At 46.3% G+C, this 22,232-nt stretch overlaps 1 protein-coding gene across 2 annotated transcripts in view; it reads left to right on the top strand.

Moving 5' to 3' along the window:
* Positions 1 to 22,232, top strand: part of TTC28 (tetratricopeptide repeat domain 28) — a 136,386-nt gene that overhangs the window by 56,813 nt on the left and 57,341 nt on the right. For both annotated transcript variants that reach the window (XM_054392699.1, XM_054392698.1), the window contains exon 3: positions 20,791 to 20,938. In XM_054392699.1, the coding sequence (XP_054248674.1) occupies positions 20,791 to 20,938 (148 nt within the window). The remainder of the gene's footprint in view (positions 1 to 20,790; positions 20,939 to 22,232) is intronic.

Genomic DNA, 22,232 nt, shown 5'->3' with positions numbered 1-22,232 from the left:
GCATTTCCTTGGTTGGCACTTTGTTTTGTTGGAAAACAACATTCTCAGTTGAACATAGTTGAGTCCTTTTGTTCAGCCCAGACTTGTTAGGTGACTTGCATGCAGAGAGCACTGAAGCTCTTGACTTGTGCAAAAGATTGCTGAGAGCTGGGCTAAAATCCCTTGTCCCTGAGTAGCCTTTGATCCTCTGCTTTTCACACCGCAGTCCTGCACCTGTGTTTCTCTGCTGTGCCTGCATCTGAAGGTGAGGAGCTGAGGCCCTCGGCCTGGCTTTGTTGCAGACCAGTTCCGGAGAGGTTTTCATCTCTGTTTATCTCGACTCTCTCGTATAGAGCCATGGAAAGGGGAGAGCCAGACTGCTGCAGCTGAAGCGCTGGCAGTTCAGTCTCCCAGTCCTGCCATGCTCAGACCCATCCTTTCTCAGGCAGCGGTTCCACTGCAGCCTTTGCTGCCATGGAGACACATCACCAGTGGCCATTAAAGTGGTGCTGAGATGGCGGCTCCTGTGGCTCCCGCTGCTGCCGTGATTCCGATCGTGCTTCCGTCAGCGTTTTTCTGGTTTGAATCCTGCTTTGATGAATTCCATCTCCGCTGTGATCACAGCACAGTACCTTGTGCCCTTCCAGGCACATAGCTGTTGCATGGAACGCTTTGTGGCCCAACAGAAGCTGACTCTCTCTTACACTGATGCCTTCTGATCATTGAAATGCAGCATTTGGAGCTGCTTCTGCCATCTGTTTTTTGCATAAGGCTTCTCCTGGCTTTCACACGATGTGTGAGAATGCAGGAGAGCTGCATCCTACCCAGAGGAGAAGTGGTGGTGCGCACGTGGGACCCAGCTGCGAGAGAGTAACTGATCAGACAGAGGTACATGTAATTCTAGTGTGCTGAGAGACCCAGTGTGATCCCTCTGCATACGCTGGGAAGTTTTCTACAGAAGGCAAGACCCAGTGTGTGCTGATAAAGGTGCCTTCCTTTGTCACAAATGTATTCTCTTAACGGTGGTGAAGAACAGGCTAATGGGCAGCACATCTGTGGAAGGAATTTAAAGGGTATTTGCTTACTGGTTGTCAAATTAGAGTCAATTTGTCGTAGTTTATTTATGTGCTCACTAGAAAATGCACTAAGGGAAATCGTCTGAAATAGTGAGGACTGCTGCTGTGTAAGACTGTACAGGGGATTAGGGGGTGCAGCAGAGGGGTTGTATAAACACTTTGACTCATGTAAAAGCCAGGAGAGGATTGTGGTCCTCTGAGCCTCATGAATAGTGAGCTATGAACATGGAAAAGATCCCCGAGAGAGGCTTTCATAAAGTTTTATTAAGTTGGGTTTGTTCTTCAGTGACTGTTGAGTCTCTGGACTTAGTTTTCTTATCATAGACTTATGGAATGGTTTGGGTTGGAAGGGACCTTTTAAGGGTCATCTTGTCCAACCCCCTTTTCTTCTGGCCAGATGTAGAGCATGCAGGGCTTGTGATTTAACTGTGTTTTTTAGAGCCACTGGTTACCTAACCACTAGCTGGTTACTGGAGGGGCTGCATGAAGCATGGATGGTTGATTGTGTTCTTTCTGATGAGGCAGATGGGGTCTCAAAGATATTGCTGTCTAGTTCTGAAATCTTGGTAGCCATGCCATGCACTAGTTCATCTGCAGTGCCTTTGGGTGCTGGGTCCAGTCTCCAGTGTAACCTCTGTGGGCACCAGTTCTGAGGAATTTCTGGAGGCTGCAGGTAAGCCGTTCTGTGTGACTGTGAAGACATAAAGGAACAAGTTTGCAAGTCTGATATGTGGGGACACTAAAATGCTCGTGTATGAACTATTTCCATGTATACATGAGACAAGCTGAGAGGGCTGGCATGGTTTAGTGGTGAATTACCCGGTGGTGGTACAAACAGGGAGAACTCAGATTTTGCTGTAGTGCAAAAGGTTAATGGATACTGTAAATGTATTTATCTTTTACGTGTGGCCTTACTTCACCTAACAACAGATTGGTATGTTTGGAAAGTCTTCAAAATTGAACCTGAGTTAGGGCACTGGGAGGTGATGCCTAGGCTCCGGGGCCCCCCATGCTGGCTGTGGTCTCTGCTGGAAGTGTTAATGGCATCTCCTTTGGTGGCTACCAGACGCTTTATCAGGACGAGGAGGGTTCATAACACTTGCTGCTGAAATGCAGCTGCTGGAAGATGGCACATGGTGCTCGTTAAACAGCTGGGGTGCTGTGGGCAGGCCCCCAGTGCTCACTGTACACCATTTACCTGGTGTGCTTGTCACACAGCTGCTGCAGGAACTGCAGCTTTGTGAGGTCTGGGGACTGTCACCTTGGCTTCTTCAGAGCATCCAGCAGATGACCATGCCTGTCTCCTCAGTGTGGCTTTTTCTCTGACAAAGTCCTGATGGCTGTGTGAAGCACTGATTAGTTTGTAGTTTTAATTTTCATTGTGTTTTCTTTCAGCTTCTGGCATCTCTCGTGTTCATGAGACAATTCCATCTTTGTTTCAGCGTCGCAGTGCAATGCTTGGCGGCTCTCGATAGTGCTGCACGCGGAGCTCATGAAGTGTCTCTGAATTGGTTTGCTTGCATCTGTCTGAAGGACTGAAGCCAAAAGCCTCTCCTTTCAGAGGATTAGAATCACATCATTACTGGAGGGAGTTCAGAGAAGAGTGAAAAAAGTGATTAGGGGCCTGGAGGGGCTGATGTATGAGGAGAGATCAAAGGGGCTAAATTTGTATCGTTTGGATAACTGTCAGTGATTGGGGAACATGAAAGCCTCTGAATATTGAACATGTATGAACAGGGAGGGGTCAGGGAGAGATTATTCAGGGTGGGATGATGGGGGAGAATGGGATTATATTAGCAAGGGGGAACCAGCTGTTAAATAGGGAAATTCCCCAACAATAAGATAAGTTAGAGTATTTAATTGTCTCACTATAAATCCTATGACTCAAGCTACTGCTATTTAATTTACTGATGTATGCACCTAAAATCTTCCAGAAAGAGGCAGAAGCCAAGACTGGTGCAGAAATTACTCTGGTTGTAGGTATCTCTGACCTTGGTGGCTGCATCTGTCAGTTCTAGCATCTGATTTAGATGGGACTGGCTGAACAGAGCAGCAGGTAGGATGTTGTGTGAACTGGATTTTGCCTGGCCTTTTCATCAAGATTAACATCCTCAAGCTGATAAAGGACACCTCTCTGTACTGTCTATCCTTCTGCAATTTCAAAGAGAGTTTCTGCAGCTGGGGTTTCAAGGAGAAGGCCAGTAGTTGTGTTGCTTTGATTCAGAAGTGTGAACTACAGCCTGGGTACTAATACTTCTGGAATCTAGGATTTTTGGAATTAGCTATTGCAGGAGTTAGTGATACTGTACATTGTTTCCAGGCCACTGCTTTAAAAGTGCACTTTCTGCCAGACATCTCATGGCAGTTACGTTCATACCTCACCAAGTGAATCATTTTCTTAAAACCTTTAATGACTACGGCCTTCTGTATGAGCTGTTCCATGGTATCTTTTCTAGTGATGTTAACACCTTAAGAAACACAAAGTGCATTTGGAAATTCCAGACTTCAGTTCCAGCTGAATCTTTGCCTTCAAGCTAAAATCTGTTTTAACTGAAGTGGTGGCCATATGGGGTCTTCTGGGCTGGCTGGAAGGTTCTCTTTCCCACCTGGTTATAGTACCAAAGCCTGGGAGCAGGGTTGTGTGTCATCACTAACTCAGTGTTTTCTATTCCATTGTAAATTTAGAGCAAATGTTTTACATTGCTCTAGCATGTCTTTGCCAGTATAAACTGTCATAGTATGTGTAGGGTAAGGACATGTGTATTTAAAAGCCATGGGGACAGTGTATTCCCTTGCTATTGTGCATTTCAGAGTGGAGGCTTATTGATTCAGGTGCTTGAAGAGTGATGCTTTGAAGCAGAATTTCCTTTGGGAACTGTCGTGTGAAAGGGCAAAGGGGGAAATGATTAAAATTTAAACTTCCAGACCCTGTGGAATTACTTTTTCATTTTCCTAAATGAGACTATATTAGTAAAGGAACAAACAGTGAGAGCTGCCCAGATCTATTTAACTGCTGCATCCTCATCTTGGACAGAGCAGTGGTAAGAGGTTAAAATGCTGTGTGTGGCATGAAAACGACTGCTGTCGGGAGGCCACTGTGTGCTGTGCCTAGAGCAGATGTTCCTGTTGAGGATGTGGTGGCTGTTGGCTGCTTTTCCACTGGATTGCTATACCCAGTCTCCCAGTTGTTTATGAAATGCACAGTCACAAAATTACATGCCAACATCGTTGTCGGATGTGCCACTGTTCTGAGCCCTCCATCTCCCCAAAGGAAGATCTGTTGTGTCAGAAGTCTGCCTAAGAACTGCGTTGGTGTTTGCTGCTATGGATGGAGGGCAGCAGTGAAAGCTCAGCTAGCAGGAAGGCAGTCTTGTGGTGAGCTGGTTACAGAATCATAGACTGTTAGGGGTTGGAAGGGACCTTGAAAGATCATCTAGTTCAGCCTCCCTGCCAGAGCAGGATCACCTAGATCACACCGGAATAGGTCCAGATGGGTTTTGAATTTCTCCAGTGAAGGAGACTCCAGAACTTCTCTGAGCAGCCTGTTCCAGAGCTCCATCAACCTCACAGTGAAAAGGTTTCTCCTTATGTTCATGTGGAACCTCCTCTGCTCCTGCTTGTACCCATTACCCCTTGTCCTATCATTGGACATTGCTGAGCAGGATCTGGCTCTGTCCTTCTCACACTCACCTTTCACATATTTATAAACATTAATAAGGCTTTTTCAGACAGTAAATTTTGCAGGTTTTCCGGTAAAAGTTTTTGTGTGTGTGTTTGTTTGTTTTATGGTGTTTTGCTGCTTGTTTTTTCCCCCCTAGATTTCTAACACATTGTCCAAATGCAAGATTGCCCTCTAAATAGTTTTGTCCCAGTTAGGCTTAAGAGGGCTCCAGGTTCAGAGCAGTTGTGCTGAAGAGATTGTTAGAGGATTTCCTCATCTGATGTGCGTTTGACTTGCTTTTGATTACAGGCTCTTGTGGGAAAGCTGTCACTTTTCAGAGACTGGCTGTGCGTTTGCAGTTTTTCCCCGGTAGCATAAACATGTGTGGGATCTGTGTGCTTAATCCCCTTGAGAAATGACTCTAGCACATTTCATACAAAAATGATAATTATCATTTTTGTGTTGCATATAAAATGAGTACTTCTGATAGTGAATGTCCTGTAAGATATTTATAACAGCTCTCTCTTATCGCCAGTCTGCGGGGATCTGCGTTCATTCCTCACAGCCCCTGTGTCTTGCTTGTGATTTTATGCACAAAGATTGATGAGGAAGAGCTTGCAGAACTGTGCATTCCTGAACATGTTGGCTGAGAAGTGTCTTGTGGCAGTGAATCATTTCTAATGCTGCCATGCTACTGCAGACCTCATTGCACATTAATCGTCAGAGAACTCTAAAACCAAGCAAAGATTTTACAACATGCAGTGGTTCTGATCTTTATTACCCTGTTAATTTATGTGGTACTTGCTAACAAACTATTGTTTCTTTCTTCTGTGAAGTAAAAGGAATTGTGATCAAGAGGAGGAGGTTGTTACTCTTGCCAGTGCCATGAGGGTAAGCATTGCAATGCTGATACCTGAGCACAGCGTTTACTGCAGTGACCTTCTGCTACGTGGGTCCCTGGACTGCAATTCCAGCTGGGGATTCAGAGTCGATGAGCATGTGGCAGATCTCACTTCCAGTGGCACACAGGCTCTTCATCTTCTTGACAGGAGGGAGCTCGTGTAAGCTCTTGTTCCTGCATGAATCAGTGTCTTTGCCTGTACAGAAAGATAGAAAATGGAGGGGAAGAGAAGAAGTCACAAGCAGGCTGCAGTGTCTGGAGCTGGCTCTGTGCTGTGTGGGGTCTGAAGTGCAGTTTCTGTGCTCTCTGGTGGCACTGATGGCTGGCAGGTCTCATAGGCACAGGCTTGTCCTGCCTGTGGGCTTTGCTGGAGATCAGCAGAAACAGGGATCTGGTCTTGGTGCTGTGCAGTTGTGGTTGGTTAGGAGTCTTCCAGCTTACAGCTCAGAAAGAAGCAGTGCTCAGGACCCGCAGCATGCAGAGTAACCAGCCCTGTGAGCACACAGCTCTGGGTGAGTAGGTGTGCAAAGGCAGGGCTCTGACACCTTCCCAGGGTGGGAAATGGCTCCTGCTTTTCTCTCTCTGGTTTTGTGTGTGGTGTGTGTAATGCACACTGAAGCCTGGAATTTCTCCTCTGAGGGAGGGAAGGAGGAGTGAGCAAAAGTTTGTATTTATTATGCTAAGGGCACATCCTGTTTTGTTACTGTCCAGCTCTGATGACATAGTCCATGCCTGGTAGGATACGGAGCGTGATGAACCTCAAATCTGACTCTGAGCAGTAAAACACGATTGGGATTGATAAGAAAGGAATGGAAAACAAACAGGACTGTGTGAAACTTGAAGGCTGCTGGGTCAGACAGACCTTTGCCTGATAGGAAATACCAGAGTTTATTTATAGTGGTCAGGGTTTGACCCTAGCTGGACACTGAATGCCCATCAAAGCCACTTCTTTACTCCAGAACTCATCTGTACAGGGGAAAGAGTTGGCTAGGGGAAGGGGATATGTTGATACTACTAGGGAAAGAAACAGTGTGTACATGAAAGGCCTGAATTCTGGCTGCCTCTACACCTCCATTGTTAACTTTTTTCCCCTCCATGTTTAATATTATTTTTAATAGTACCATAATATTGCTTCAATTTACTTCATTAGTGTAGCTCAAACGATGTATTTATAAAAAAGAGTTAAAAAGGCCCAACCCATCCAAAACCAAACAACATCTCTCCCTTCTCCACATGCTACAGCACTGAGGTGAAAAAAAATGCTTGGAAGGGTCTTGGATGGTTAGGTGAGTGCTGACCTGACCAAAAGCCTGACTGTGAGATCTGCAAGTTGGCCAAATTTATTTATGACATCCTTGCTTATTTTCAGATTCTGCTTCCAAGTTTTGGAAGAGACAAAGGGAAAATAAATAGCTGTGTTTGAACTTATTGTTTTTAACGCCAAGGAAAAAAAATTCCCAGGATCTCCTACTTAGAAACAGCTCCAAGAAGACCATATTGTAACCTTCCAGTATCTTAAGGGGGCCTACAAGAAAGCTGGTGAGGGACTTTTTTAGGGTGTCAGGTAGTGATAGGACTAGGGGGAAATGGAGCAAAACTAGAAATGGGTAGATTCAGATTGGATGTTAGGAAGAAATTCTTCACCACGAGGGTGGTGAGACACTGCAACAGGTTACTCAGGGATGTGGTAGAAGCCTCATCCCTGGAGGTTTTTGCAGCCAGGCTGGATGTGGCTCTGGGCAACCTGATGCAGTGTGAGGTGTCCCTGCCCATGGCAGGGCAGTTGGAACTGCATGATCTTTGAGGTCCCTTCCAGTCCTGAGAATTCTATAATTCTATGATTTAGCACTTTTTTTTAGGTAATTAGAAAATACATGTGCTCAGGACCTGGGCTGAGGGATACTAACAGGTTCACAGGTCCATCAGCATCTGCACAGTCTAGATTCCAACAGAAGCAAAAGCATGTATAAAAATATTTATTTTTTAAAACAAATGTTGATGCTCTTGCATGTGTAATCTAGCTTTCCCTTTGGGTGCAGAAGAGAAGCCAAAATAGTCCCTTTGGATCATGTGATCCAATTGTCCTTTTAGTCCATGGGGCTGTTAAACTGGAAGGAGCAGAGCATGGCTGAAATTTATAACCTGTGACTTTCTTCACTGAAAACTGTAATTTTCAAAGCAGCTCTCTGCAAAGGGGACCGAGTTACTGTGATTTCTTGTGCAGGATAAATAATGTTCCCTTTGGTTTACATCAAACAGAGCTGCCATTGCTTACTGATCTAATGGAAGCTATGGTAATTGCTTTTGTAGGTTACATTTATAGATCAGACTTCTATGACTAAATTTAATTACTTACAGCTGAATCCAGTCAAAGTAATAAGTTCAAAATAACCTCGGTCATGCTGCAGTGGAAGCAGCATGTTCCCAGAAAAAGGCACTTCCTAACTGTTTCATTTTTCAATTAAGGGAAGAGTTTTTGGCTTTCATGTATTTATTGCCTGGTTAAATGAAGAATGTACCTCTGCAGAACACTCCTGCCTAGTGCCACAAGCTGTGGGGTGGCACTTAAAGCATTTCCTTACACATGGGTCTTGCATTATTTGCAAGGAAGGTGTTCCTCTCTGCAGATCTGCTGAGCTGCCACGCAGAGAGAACTGACTTGGCCAAGATCACATTGAGCCAAGCGTTTGTGAGCCAGCACCACTGACTAGTAAACAAATCACACGGGATTCCCTGTGCTTAACACTGGCTTGGTTGTCTGAGGCCCTGGTTGGTTGTGAAATCTGGTTGCCTAATGTGACAGAGAGGTAACTTCAGCTGCTGAGGTAGGGTTGTGCTGTGCCTCTGTTAAAGCAGCTCTTATCTGGGAGAAGCTCTTGCTTTCAGGCTCCCTTGAGATCCTGGGCATCATTGGCACACCTTTAATCTTCAGCTGCTGCTGTAGCATACAAGTGTAGAAAGCTGTAGCACAGAAGAAACATGCAGCATTAAAACTTTAAAAAGAACTAAATATATAAGAAAGAAATAGCATAGTGAATGTTCTCATTTCTGGGTTGTACTGAGCCACAAGTAGGTGGGGAAGTGCTTTGAGGACAATTGCTGCATGCTTGCCCTCTTCCTCCCATGGAATCCACTGCTGGCTGCTGCCAGAAGCACACACAGGTATGGAGGGACCTTTGGGTGGACCTGCTGTGGTGGTTATGAATGTCCACAGTTGTTACGTGGCACCGTGATTAGAAGTACCTTTGAAGGTGTGTGATGTGAGACAGTAGATGCCTTCAGAGATTGCCATACAAAGGGTGAAAAGCTTGGAATTATTACTGAATCATCTAACAAAGTCCTAATGAATTCTGTTCTTGTTCTTCACTTCATTCTGTAGGAATTAAATGAAAGGCTGCTTAACTGCTCTGCAGAAGAAGCTGCTGCAGGACAGGACAGGGACATGGTGACCCTGATTTGGCAGTGCCACCTTTCCTTACATTGGTTTCTGTAGCTGTGCTGGTGCACCAACACAAAACTGGGCTCCCTGACATTAATGTGATGTTAGCTGATTGATCTGCAGCTGGATCTGCCTGCTCCATATGAATGAGTACACACTTGGGTGAATTTGATTTCTTCATTCCTTGTCTCTTGCCTTTGTCTGACATGTCATTTAAATGACCAAATCTTTCCAGACTCTGAATTGTCACTTTACATTTCTTTTAAAAACGTTTCATCTCCCTTTTTAGTACCCAGTCATTGTTTGAATCTCCTCAGTACTGAGATGCTGAAGACATCAGGGCATGGTCACACTTTATTAGTGATGGCAGCCAGCAGCCTTTGAATGGAGTGTCAGCTGTTCTGGGTGGGTCAGTACTGTTCAGAGTGTGTGTGCACATTGCCTGGGTACAGCAAGGGGTACAAGCAGTGACCTCCAGGTGCTCCCCAGCTGTTGGTATTCGGGCACTTGAAGCTTTCCTCAGTGTTACTGGAACTGTTTTGATGGTCATGAATAAAGTAATTGTTGAGTGGTAGGGTTTGGAAGGGACCTCTGGGCATTAATGGGTCCACCCCCCCCTGCCAAAGCAGGATCACCTAGGGCAGGTCACACAGGAACACATCCAGATGGGTCTTGAAAGTCTTCAGGGAAGGAGACTCCACACCTCCCTGGGCAGCCTGTTTCAGTGCGCTCTCACCCTCACAATAAAGAAGTTTCTCCTCATGTTGAGAAACTTGGTGTGTATCTCAGCTTATCGGAGTGAAGTGCTAAGTATCAGTCCCAGGCAGGAATCGGAATCGTTTGTGGTGTGGCTGCATTCGATCACTTTGTGCTTAGCAGCCCCTAGCAGAGCTGGGCTGCCTGTGAGGTCTGTTCTGAAAGTGCCATTTTTGGAGAAAGAAAAGGAGCTTCTGCCAAAAGGAAGTGTGGAATCATCAGTGGTGGTCAGTTAGCAGAGCAAACCGAGAAGTCCCGCTGAAGAATTTGTTGTGTCTTACCAATGAATGGACATGAAGTTTACAGCAAGTCTCTGGATTTTTTCATTTAAATGAAACAACAGAAAGCTTTTCTTATCACCAAAGCCAAAAGAACATGTGTGCAGTGTAGCTGCATTGCAGTTTATTTTTTTTTCCCCTCAAATAATCTTATAATTTACAAAGCTAATGCAAGCATAGATGGAGCAGAGAATTCCTTAATGAGCGTTTGCCTTTTCTGCAGGGAAAGCTCTGAGCACACAGCTCTGCTCTTTCCTCTCAGGGAGATGCTCAGGGGAATAGCTCAGCTGAGAAGAATTCTTCTGTCATTTGAAGGATGAACTAGGAGGTAATTACTCATGCCACCAGGTCAGTGAGTATTGATGAGGGCTGCTTCAGGACTGTTAAATGCGGATAAGTCCTTGGTGGTTGAGAATTGAATTAAATCCTGCAGGCTTTGTTATGTGTGGTGGGCAACCTGTGTATTCAGGTTATCTAAAGCAGATTTCCAGGACACATTGAGATGTGCTCTTCGATCCTATCGTGGATAGCTGGGTGTGGTAATTGTGGGATTTCCCTTGGAAATGTAGGGATTTGTACCTGCTGCCATACAGTTACTGGTTAAACAGGCCAGCTGTGGATTGCTGCTCATGTGCCTGCCCATCAGTGAATGCTAAAAATGTGAGAAAATTCAGACTAACCCAGGCAAATTAGCTGGTACCCTCTGAGTGCTCCTAGATACTGGCACATTCCAGATGATGGCTAGACAAAGGCTGTGCAGTGCTCATCCTGCTGGAATTAATGCTTTGGTGGGGTCTTTGTCCTCATTCACACTTTCTTCTTGATGTGGTGTATTCCCTGTTGTGTCATGTACAGGTAGGTCCTGAGTTCTGCTGTGCTGGACACTGTCTGCTCTGCTGCCTGAGCACTGTTTGATGGCAGAGCTGTGACTGGGCACTTGTTGGCACTACTGCCAGCAACAGCTTTGCTGCTGCTGTTCGTTTTGGATGCTGGGAAGAACAAGGGTAATTAATGACACAGGCTCTTTGCCAGAGCTGCAAACGCTGCACGTCAGGCTGTGCAGCAGAACTAGGACACTGCTGTGGAATTCTGGTAACACTGGAGCCATGAGTTTGTTCTCACAGACTTTGTCCATCAGCTGTATGCTGTACACTGGGTTTCTGCTGGGCAGCACTTGGTCTGTGTGTGTCTGCAGCAGGTTTGCTGGGTGGCTTCACGGAGCAGTGCTGTGGAGCCAGCTCATGTCTGTGCAGGTGAGGATGGGCTCTGGTACAGGGCAGCAGATACTGCTTTGTGTAGCCAGGAGCCCACAGGGAGTATTCTAGACTAGAAGCAGCAGGTTTTGTCAGTCATTTCGTCAGCTGTGTTTATTTTTCCCCAAACACAATTACCTTCCTATCTAACAAGGCCATTAAGTCGGGTTCCTGGCACAAGTGTCTGTGTTAGCTATGTGAGAGGCAGTGCTCTAGAGCAGAAAGATGGGGCTGATTTCCTTTGGTCTGTCTTTCTTTGCCCTGTACTGTGGCTGATGCAGCTGGTAGACTGCCATAAACTAGGGTGAGCCTCCGGGTTCCAACTGGATGAGCGTGGGTCGGGGTGCTGGGGTGGTAAATGGCCAGCCTGGAGCCAGCCCACTGTAGGCTGGTTTCCTACTGTCTCACTCCTGAGGAGCATCACTGGGACAAGGTAGTGCTGGGTGGCCCCAATATAGCTTCAGAACCTGTGAGTCCTCAGGCATTCTTCATCATTGCTGAGTCTGTGTGTTTTTATCTGAGCTTAGTGTTTGGAAGGGTGAATGGGTAGAGTTGTCCTCACCTCTTCCCTCTGGACTCTGCTCATTAATCTGTTCAGACCCATTCAAGCGTCTTGAAGCGTGTTGGACCATCGCTAGCTATGAGTGAACAGCTGCTGACCCAGTATTGACACAGGGATAAATTATTCAGTGTGTCTTATTTGGGAATTCAGAGGCTTCTTGATGAAACTTACAAAACTGTATTATGTCTCTGACTTTCTGAGGTTTCATTATTGTGTCTTCAATTATTCACTAAGCCTGCTTGTTCACCTTCTGGCACCCTGATGGAGTTGCAGGATGGTGGCACGCAGTAGACCATGCTTTCTGCTCTTTATTCTTGTGGCTTTTTTCTTGGTACCTTGCGGAGGAAGTTTTCCTGTTGCGTACAGCCTTTTAAAGCTCTTGCCCAAGGTTATTCAAATTTTTATAGTTCACATAAAGTGAAGAGGCCGCAGCCATCCCTGTCGCTGGGAGATTTCCTCAGCAAACTGTAATTACTACTGACTTACTCCTTCCCTAGAGTCACGTTTTAGTTTTCACCATGACTGCGTTTACCCTCCAAGGATGCCACAGTGAAACAGCAGTGTGCTGCTTTTCAGTGTGCTTTTTCACTCTTTGCTGATGCTTCTGGGTTTATGAAAGACCTACATTCGAGAAATTGGGATAATAAGGAATTTGGGAAGCAAGGCACTTCTGTGGGACTGAAACAAATCTAGGGGGTTCAGTAGCAAAGTTGGAAATGCAGGCAGTACTCATGCTGTTCTCCTCCCCTGTAGATGCTGCTGACTGGTGATTTAATTTCAGGCATTAATTTCTGTGTGGTGAGAAAAGGAAGGAGGTGATGTTATTTTCTGGTAGCTCAGCGCAGGCCATGTGGTATTTTTTTGTTCCTAGAGCACAGACCTGTCCTGTCTTAGGGTAATGAAGCTGGGTGCTGGGATGGACACTCTTCTACTGCTCTGCTTCATCCCTTCTCTGAAGGCATAAGTGGGTCAGCCTGGGAGTTACTCATTTCACGGCTGTAGGAAGCAGCAGTGTGGAACCTCTGGGGATCACGTGGAGAACTAATTTCTCATTCTAGTTCCTGCTGTCTCAGGTCAGTGCAGATGTGTGAGAGAAGGAGCAGTCCACAGTCTCTTAACCATTCTGCCCTCAGTATGGCTCCTCTGTATGAAGGATATTAGGGTATTGGGGCATAAAAGTTGCTATTTTTGGACTTACCTGTTGCAGCCCCACTGAAGAATGACACCTGTTCTGGAGTCAGTCCAAACATTGTTCTAACAACAAAACAGAGAAGTGGTAGGGCTGAAATGAAGCTGATGTTTAGCAGGGAAATAATTTACAATTGGCCAGTTTGATGGCACCTCTTGACCCTTTCAAGGCTGTTCAATAAACCCAGCAGTTTCCATAGCAACTACTAAATTACTTGGTGCTTCAGAGATCCATGATGGAGGAGGAGAGTTATTCTAAGGAAACATGGTGTTGCTGTTTCCCCTGTTTGCATTACAAGAGTAATGATCTGGCAGAACTCGCTAAACGTGTCGCCCCTCTTGAAGAATTTTTCCCATGTTCACCTTGGCCAAAGAGATTTATATATTTAGTACTTCTGCAAATTTGATTTTCCCCCTTTTCCCCATCATCATCATCTTTGTGCCTCTTGGCAGGTGATGCTGAGTGAGTGCAGGGAACTGTGAGGCAGGAGCCTGTGTCTGCAGTAGGTGCATGCTGGGATTATCCTGAGCAGGAGGCCCTTCTCTAAGGGACATGGATGAGCTCCATTCTGCACATTCAAGTACATGAGTGGCCCCTGTTAGCCTGTGCTTCACCTTACCTTTTGTCTTCTGTTTTGATGGCTCTTGGAGATTGTACCATCCTGATATTTTCTTCACTTGTTTGTGTTCTGAGGTGGGGGATGTAGGATTTTCTTCACAGCGAAGTCACCTACCTTCTGGTCGCAGCAGTCTTGCCAGGCTAGCTTGTCTTTGAGGTGGCTTCAGTACTTTCCCCTCATAACCACTGGATTTTAGCTATCTGAAATCTGGCAGCATTCAGTACTCAGCTTGGTTAAGTGCCTCCATAAATGGCAAAGTCCCCAAATACCTGGTGGTGTGACTAAGGGGTCTGTACCCAAGGAGGTCTTCACTTCCACCCTTTTGGTGGTGGCCAGCTTCTGTGGCCATTAGACACAAGCACACTCAGGGTCAGAGACTGCTGCTGAACTCACAGAGCAGGAGAAAGCTGACAGAAAACAAAGGTTTCATTGGTTTTTGGACTCGAAATTGGAGATGGCAATTTTTTGTAGCTCCAAATTGCTGGTATTCAAGCCATTGTCTCTGCCTTCCAGATGTCTTGATTTTGGCAAATCCCATTTTATCTCAGTTTACTCTAGTGAGGAAGTGCATGTGCTTCCAAGACAGCCCTGAATTGTTTTCAGAATGGCAGTGATCATCAGCTGGAAATGAGCTGATGTGCCACAGAGCATAGAAGGGTGCAGGACACTGAGGGATTGTACAGACAGAGTTAAGCCAAGAGGGTCCAGTCTTCTGGGCAGACTACCTGACTTGGAGAAAAGCCAAAGTCGGGAGGTGATTTTGAGAGACAGGACTGCCAGAAACTGCCTGCCCTGGAGGATAGGAGCTGGAGATAGCAGGACATGTCCTGTTGGGGAGTGGAGCTGTGGAAGGAAGCTGGTGGCAAAGCAGTTGGCTGTGGTTTCGGATAAGATCCATTGATGACTTCCATCTAGGCAGTCTGGGCACTGCCTGAGGCATGACAGGGACTGTAACAAATGTCTTCTCCTGATCATTCAGCCACCATTGCATAGGAAACATTGACCTGCAGTGTGCCTGCATGCTGCCAGAGCCAAAGGAGGCTTTGCTGCCCAGTGCCTGGTGGTGTTTTCATGAGGGAGTGTCCTGTGGTCTCCCTTGGCTGAAGAGCTGTCTGATGAGCGTGCTGCAGCTTGGCTAGCTGTGCAGGTGTACCATCAGTGGTGTCTGCTGGAGATGTTAGCTTAGAACAGAGAGATGCTGGCAGCAAACACTGTAGTGTTATTTATTCTTACTGCGAGGTGGCAGTGAGGAGTTGTTGCACCATGTTAGCTTGATCAGTGGCCACGCAGCCAGGAGAAGACAATTGTCTTGAGTGTGAATCCAGGTCACTGATGACAGGAGTGTCCAGCCTGTGAGTGCTGCACGAGATAAGAGATCCTGGGGAGATAACAGATTCCCCTGCGGAATCTTGTGCGTGCCAAGCCTTGTGACTGGGCTGAGCAGATGCTTTAATGTCTCATCTCTGGATTTTACGGTGGGCTTTCAGTGTGATCCCCTAAGCTTGCACAGACAGCAGCGTGCCAAACGGGGAAGGGCTGGAGGGGAGGCAGTCATTGGAGCTGCTGCTCCAGATGAATGTTTCCAAGTGAGACAATGAAACTTTATGCTGGAACACTCAAGCTGAACAGCAAAAAAAAAGGTTCTGGTGGTGGATGTCTTCCAGTTTAGGACATGATTTTTATTATTCCCTCTTTTCCCTTTGTACTGCTTTCTCATTTGGTTTTGCTTTTAAGGCTAGAAGAACAAATAGTAGCACATGTTTGTATATCCTTGAGCTCTGCAAAGGTTCTCAACACTTTCAGCGTTGTGAGAATTGTGTGCAGATGCACGTTGGCAGTTAAGTATCAAATGTTAGTGCAGTTTAAATCATGGTACAAACAAAGCACGGGTAATATGATGTTAAAACCAGTTCTGTCGCTGCCTCAAACTTCACTGAGAACAAGCCTACAGGTGTCAACTGCACATTCATCTTTGAAATCTCCCATAGTATCTTGCCAAGACGAGTGTTACTGCTGAGCAGGGTGAAAGGTGGCTTATATTCTGTTCTGCAATTTCTAAAACAAGTTGTTTAGCCACAGAGTGGGCAAAAGGAAAAGTGCACAGAGGAATTCTTGAAGATGCTGTACTTGGGTCTGTGCACAAGAGGCTGGTTGTGCGTTCCCTCTGCTGTGTCCAGACATCCTCTAGTTGGTTGTTGCTTGCCTAGAGGGCTTTTCTCCACTCCTGGCTAGTTCTTGCTATTAAATAAGGCTTCAGAGTGGTAGCTGATAAAGCAGAGAAGATTGTCTGTTCTAATGTGCTGTGTCCTCTGAGGAGGGGATTGAGGCTGGAGCTGCTGCTTCTAGGGCGACCCTGGAGCAGACAAGAATGGAGCAACAAGAAGCAGCTTTATGAAAGGCTAGGCTGTTACCTTCAACTAAGCAAAGATTTGACTCCTTCTTACTGATGATTGCATTTAGTTGAGGTGGGCAAGTGATCTCTGCAGTCTCCTGCTGGAGGTAGTGAAAGCACTATTAATAAGAATAATTAAATGCTCTTTGGATGAAATGAAGCATGATATTTTACACCCTCCATCCTGTTTTTCTGTCTGGGCTCAGTGGGGCACAGAGGAAATTTCCATTTCCGAGCAGGGTAGTTCCTGTAAGAGACACCTTGGAAAGGGGAGGCAGATAAAGAAGCTGTGCTTCAGAGATGATGAATTTGTCAGATCTCTGCTTCTTCCTGAGGGCAGGCTGCCGGCAGCGGTGCCGGTGCCAGCTGAGAGCGCGAAGGAAAATCGTTGTCTAGGGTGCAAGCTTAACTTTGCGAGGGCAGGAGCTTGGGTTCATATGGACAGCAGGCAGTGTTTGTGCATGTGCTGCATGTGTTCTGAATTAAAGCGCATTCTTCCCTCTCCTCACATTCCTGAAATCCCACAGCAGAGATTTGTCCTGTATTTTTCTCTACAATTTGGCTGTAAAGCAGTTACAAGGGGAGAGGAGAGGCTCAACCTGGTGCTTGGCCCCAGGCAGCCACAGTGGCTGTTCCCACATTGTCCTCCTCCTGGCTGGTCCCACGCGTTGCCTCGGTCTGCCGCTGGCCCGGCACTGGGGTGGAGCTGCAGGGGGGACACAGGGAGCTGTCCCCAGGCAGCAGGTCTGTCTGTCCAGGCGCTCTGCATACTCAGAGCAGGACGTCTGAATACATCATCGATTATTCCTGCTATTTTTGGCATCATCCCCTGCTCTGGCAAGCCGAGAGAGCATTGTGGAAAGAGCCCTCTCGGTGTGTTTGTCTTTCCTGCCCGAGGAGCTGTTGTCCAGGGTCTGGAGCTGACTTGAACACAGAGATGTTTGGGATTTCCTCCCCTTGTACAACAGGAGCCTTTGTCTAAGGCTGAGGCATTGTTTTCAGGGTTTCCATGTTTGTTTGACAGTGATTTTCTGCTCCAGGTTCTTCTGATGCCGTTCCAGTTCTGTTCTTCTGACTCCATTATCCAGTTACAAATGGGCCATCATTCCTGATGCCAAGGAGCGTGAAATCTGATGGCAGAATTATGAGAGGAGCAGTAGTGAGGGTGCAGCATGGTGCTGCTGAACCCCACAGAAGAGAGGAGGTGGAGGGCAGGAGCCTCTGGGTACTGGGTGAGGCCTGGCCCTTGGCTGATGGAGATCCCAAAGCTGGGACAGTCTTTGTGACTATGTTCCCTTTGGACAACCTGCAGTCAGCAGGATCTCTGCTGGAGTGCTGTGTGAGGATCCCAACTATGTGCCTGGAGTCTGCTGCATGTGAAGCTTGTGCAAGGGTTGCCCTGCTCAGGGAGAAAAGTGGAGCTCCTGGTTTCTGCTTGGCAGTCCCAGTGTGTTCTCAGGCAGCTGGGTGACAGTAAGCATTCAGAGGGCTCCTATGTAGGTTAATCCCCCAGGTCTAGCTGGTTTAAAATAGCTTGGAAGGAGTATACCATTCTGCCAAGTGAAGAGTATGATGTGGGCTACTGTTAGAAAATGCTTGTATCTTGGTACTAAATCATATTCCAGAAACATGAGCTCATGCTTCAGACTTAAAAGAGACCGTGGTAAGACAGGACTGAGCTCCTATGGCTGCTGCTTCCCTCTGACTCCTGCAAGCATTGCACGTGGGACACACTGCAAGGATCTAAACAACTTATTACCATGGATTCTACTGGAAGGAGCCCAAAGGGTTGTACCAGAGCCTGCTACAGATGCCAGTACAACATGAATATTAGCCTAAATCCATGGCCCCAAGAAATTCAAGTTACTTCTTTAGTAATAAGAGCATTGAGTTGTCTTGGGCTTTCTTCACTGGGCTTGTTTCTATTTAGCAGAATCCTGGGAATTGTAGAGGTCCTATTCACATTCATGCCAGTGTCATGCTGGTGATCCTGGAGATGGGAACAGAAGAGCATGTCTTTGGTTATGGGGGGAAAGTAGCTCTCATTAAGAGTGGCTTGTCTAGTACCAAATTTCGGCTGAGAGTGAGACTTTCTTTTTGCACAGTGCCTTGTTCCTGAAAACTGTGATGCAGAGATTGAAAAAATTAAAAAGATGGTTCCAGCTCTTTGTCTTACAGTGAGGAGGATGCAAAGAGCCACAGGTTAGAGAGCACCTGCTGTTCATTTCTCTTGTCTTTAGCAAATCTTCATAAAAGCAATCAATATTTTTTTCTTACCTGGGATTACTAGAAAATTAATGTGACTTTTCCTGTAGAGTGAAGACAGGAAAAGTCTTCTGTCTTCACATAGTGTCATTAAAAATGTAAAGTTTGCTGAAGCATGGGAAGACTGTGTGTTGGGACTGGAGAGCTGCTTCTTGTCTCATTTCTTCAGCTGCAGCTGCTGGCTCCCTGCCTTTCCTTTTCCTCTCCTCTTCCAAAGGCTGATTCTCATCACTTCCTCTTTGCAGATTTTTTCCCTTGATACGGTGTCTTCATTCCAATGCTAAACTAACTTGTGAATGCCTCTTGGGGAGGAAATAGGTGATGTGAATGCTTTTTATTTATTTTGCTAAAGGTCTCTGGGGAACACAATATGTGGAGAGCATTCTCCGTACACTGGTAACTGCAGAAGAAAGGAAGGAAGGGTTTTTTGCAGAAGAAAAATTGGCCAAAATCTTCCTTTCAATTATGATTAATGGACTCTTCTTTTGGGCTCTGAATGCTGTGTTTGTATTCAAATCAAGTGATTTCCAGTGGGGAGTTCCAGGAATAGATGTGGGGAGGGGGTAAAGGCACCTTTCAGAAATGCATGAGGCTGAGCTGGGGGCTCTGGGAGAATCTCCTGTCTGTGGTGTCTCCTTTGTACGCAGAGCTTGGGGGATGAGGGCTCTGCTAGCTCAGTGTTGGAGATGTGCTCCGTGCTCCACAAAAGGGGCAGAGTCAGCTGGGCAGATGCTAGAAACCAGTGTGCCCACTGCAGCCACTAGCTCAGCCCAGCAAGGCAGGGCTCTTGTAGGGAAAGTGGGCAGGCGGTGGTGAACAGACAGACCTGTTCCTCCTCTGCAGGGTGCTCTGAGAGCTACGGCCAGGCACTTTATTTTCCTTCTTCTCTTTTGTGATGTTTTCCATTTTGTGGTGTGTTTTCTCCTGCTGGGAGCAGATGTTCACTTGGATTTCTGTATGGAAACTGGAAGTAGGGCAGAGGCTCCACCTGAGTTTTCTTAGCTTGCTTTTTTGATTCGTTTTCTTACAGGGACCATTTTTCTTGGGTGACATGAAAGCTAGTTGTTGCCTTGGCTGTAACTGAAGAGTGTTACTTCTTGTCCTACAGCCTTTCTGTGCACAGGATGGGATGTGAGAGAGAATCCCATTACATGGTGTCTTCTAAACCCTGTAAACAGAAGTCAGCATTCCTGTGTTCTGCAGGCTGCAGGAGGCTTGTCTGAGTTGCCTGTAGCATCTGTCTCCCTCCTGCCCCTTCCCTTGAAGTCCCATATACAAGTGAATTTTGGCTTTCTGGGCTTAGCTGACTTTCTGCAGTGGTGAGGGAGCTGTGTCCCTGATGTGCTGTCTGTACATGTTTTGAGAGAGGAGATGGCAGGCTTCTACCTTTCTGTACATCATGAGATGTTGGAGATGCCTACACACAATATGAAGTTCCATTGCTGGCTGCTGAGTATTTGTGCCCTCGTCCTTGGTAATTGAATCAGGCAGGCACATTTGTCCTGGATCAGCCTTGTTGGCTAGGAAGGCCCCCATCAGAGGCATGCTGTGTCAAACTGCCTCTGTCATCAGGTGGTAACAAAAGTAATTAAGTGATAAAAAGGGAAAGAAAAGGACTTAAAAGTGTGCACCGTGATTTAGATGACAGCTTCCTCACTGCTGGGGTGGCTCATGCCCGATGGTCACTGCATGATATTAGTTCTTTGTATTTTCTTTTGATTTAAAGCTTTGTGCTAGTAATCTAATTATCACTGAATTGGGTTTCCAGTACAGTAGCTTGTTTGGTTCAATAAGAACACATTTATACTAAAGGTTAATGAAAAGTGTTTTGCTCTCATTCAATTCATTAAGACTGGTTCTACAATCAAGGCTTACTAATGGAAAAGAGATTAAATATTCATATCTGTAAATTTCTCATGTCATTTCTGATTTTCCTTAATCTCTGCCTCTCTGGATTGGATTCTCAAAGTGTTTGAAAGCTCTAATGAAATACCAGTTTGGATGTTAATTGGAGATTTATCCTGTTTAAGTAAAGAGACCTCCACGGATGGATACTTAATGTATCTGGAGTGCAGGTTTCTATTACAGATGGAGAGAAATGGTGATGAGGTCTTCTCTGTGAAAGCAGTGTCAGGACCCAATCTCCAGCAGCACTGTGACATCCTTAAGGCTCTTCTTAAGAAATGTAAATGGTGTCTTCCCTTCTGACCACTTTATTTTTGCTATTGAAATACCTTTAAATGAACTAAAAGCGCAGCAAGGTATTAGCTGGATTCTGCTGCCTGTAGCCAGCATGACCAAAGAAGCCAGAATGTGACTGTGTAGCCCAATGTCCACCAGCATGAGGTCACAGGTAGATATGTGATTTGTGACTTTACCAATTAAGTAAATGGTGTTTCTCCTTCCCTTTGGCTTTTCAGGCATACTTCCGACAGGGTGTGGCCCTGCAGTACCTTGGACGCCATGCAGATGCACTGGCAGCCTTTGCCTCGGGACTGGCTCAGGATCCCAAGAGTCTTCAGCTTCTGGTTGGCATGGTCGAGGCTGCCATGAAATCTCCCATGCGAGGTGAGCACCAGGAGGGTTTGCTCGAGGGTGGTGACGTGCTGCCGAGGGATTTGGAGGGGTTAGTTTCAGTCTGTGGATGACTCTGTCAGCGTCTGGGGAGGGTAGAACCTGGAGGGCCGAAGGGAAAGATTTCAGGAGTCAGCAGGTGCTATGGAAGGAGCCTCAAGTTGGAAGAGGAACAAAAAAAAATGTTCTGATACTGTGGGGACAGCAGCAAGACGGTGATACACAGCTCCAGAGCATTGGAGGTGAATTAGACTGGTGTGGTGCAGCAGCAGTTCCTGTGGTGTCCTTGCTTGTCTTTTGTCCAGTATCAGTGTAGGTGGAGAGATATGCACTGCTTTTGTCCTGGCTTTTTATTGTGACTTGGAACAGCTTCCCACAGTGCTCTAATGCTTGGCACTTGGGAACAGGAAATCTTAAATGCTGTGAGCCAGTGTTTGACCAGAAGAGCACATCAGCAGCTTTTCAAAGGTACTAATGTGTCTCAAAACAGTGTTCCAGAAGGCAGAAAAGCTGCTCTGCTGATTCACTTCTGATGAGGAAGAGTTGTTGAAATCACTTGGGCCTTGGAGCTGTGCTAGCTGTACAGCATTCTGCCTTTTTCATAATGTCCCCATTTCCAGGCTCTTCCACTTCAGAAGGAGGAGGTAGCCCCCTCTTTGCTGTTTCTCTGGCAAGCTTCGTGCTGCAGTGTCCTAATGGCATTTCTCAGGAGGAAACATGGCAGTTCTCATCCTCAGCAGATGCTGCTGGGGCCCCAGGGCTTAGGGGCCAAGAAGTGCTGAAATGAAAAAATATCTCCGCTGGTGTTTCGGTTTTTTTACAGTGTTTTTCTCCATCCTTTAATATGAATTCATCTGGAAGCTTCTGTCCTAGATAGCAGTTACCTGTGAAGCTAATTTAGTTGGGTACCCGAGGTGCTGTGGCTGCTGCACAGAATGCAGTTGATGTTTCTGTGTAAGCATCTCCAGGCCAGGCTGGGGGGATCTCGATGTCCTCTTGTGTTGCAGCTGGGTATTAACGTTGCTGCTCCCACTCTGCTTCATAGTATTGCTGCTTTCCAGGTGCCATCCACCCCACAACTGGTCCGACACACTGATTTCTCACACTGCAGCTCAGTCTTGCTTATGAAGTGTAGGCTTTACTTTGAGAATGGATGTGTACTGCTGTAATGGCTGCTCAGTGACCTGGTTCCGCTGTGCTGGCCACTCTGCAGGTGCTTGAGCAGTTAGGTGTTGCTCTGGACCCCTTTCCAAGAGCTCACTCTCTAGGAGAGACTGAGGAGATCTGC

This window comes from Indicator indicator, chromosome 26 (assembly GCF_027791375.1).
Source record: "Indicator indicator isolate 239-I01 chromosome 26, UM_Iind_1.1, whole genome shotgun sequence".
Classification (NCBI taxonomy): Eukaryota; Metazoa; Chordata; class Aves; order Piciformes; family Indicatoridae; genus Indicator; species Indicator indicator.
The sequence above is the reverse complement of the archived record's forward strand: the minus strand, read 5'-3'. Positions and strand labels throughout refer to the sequence as shown.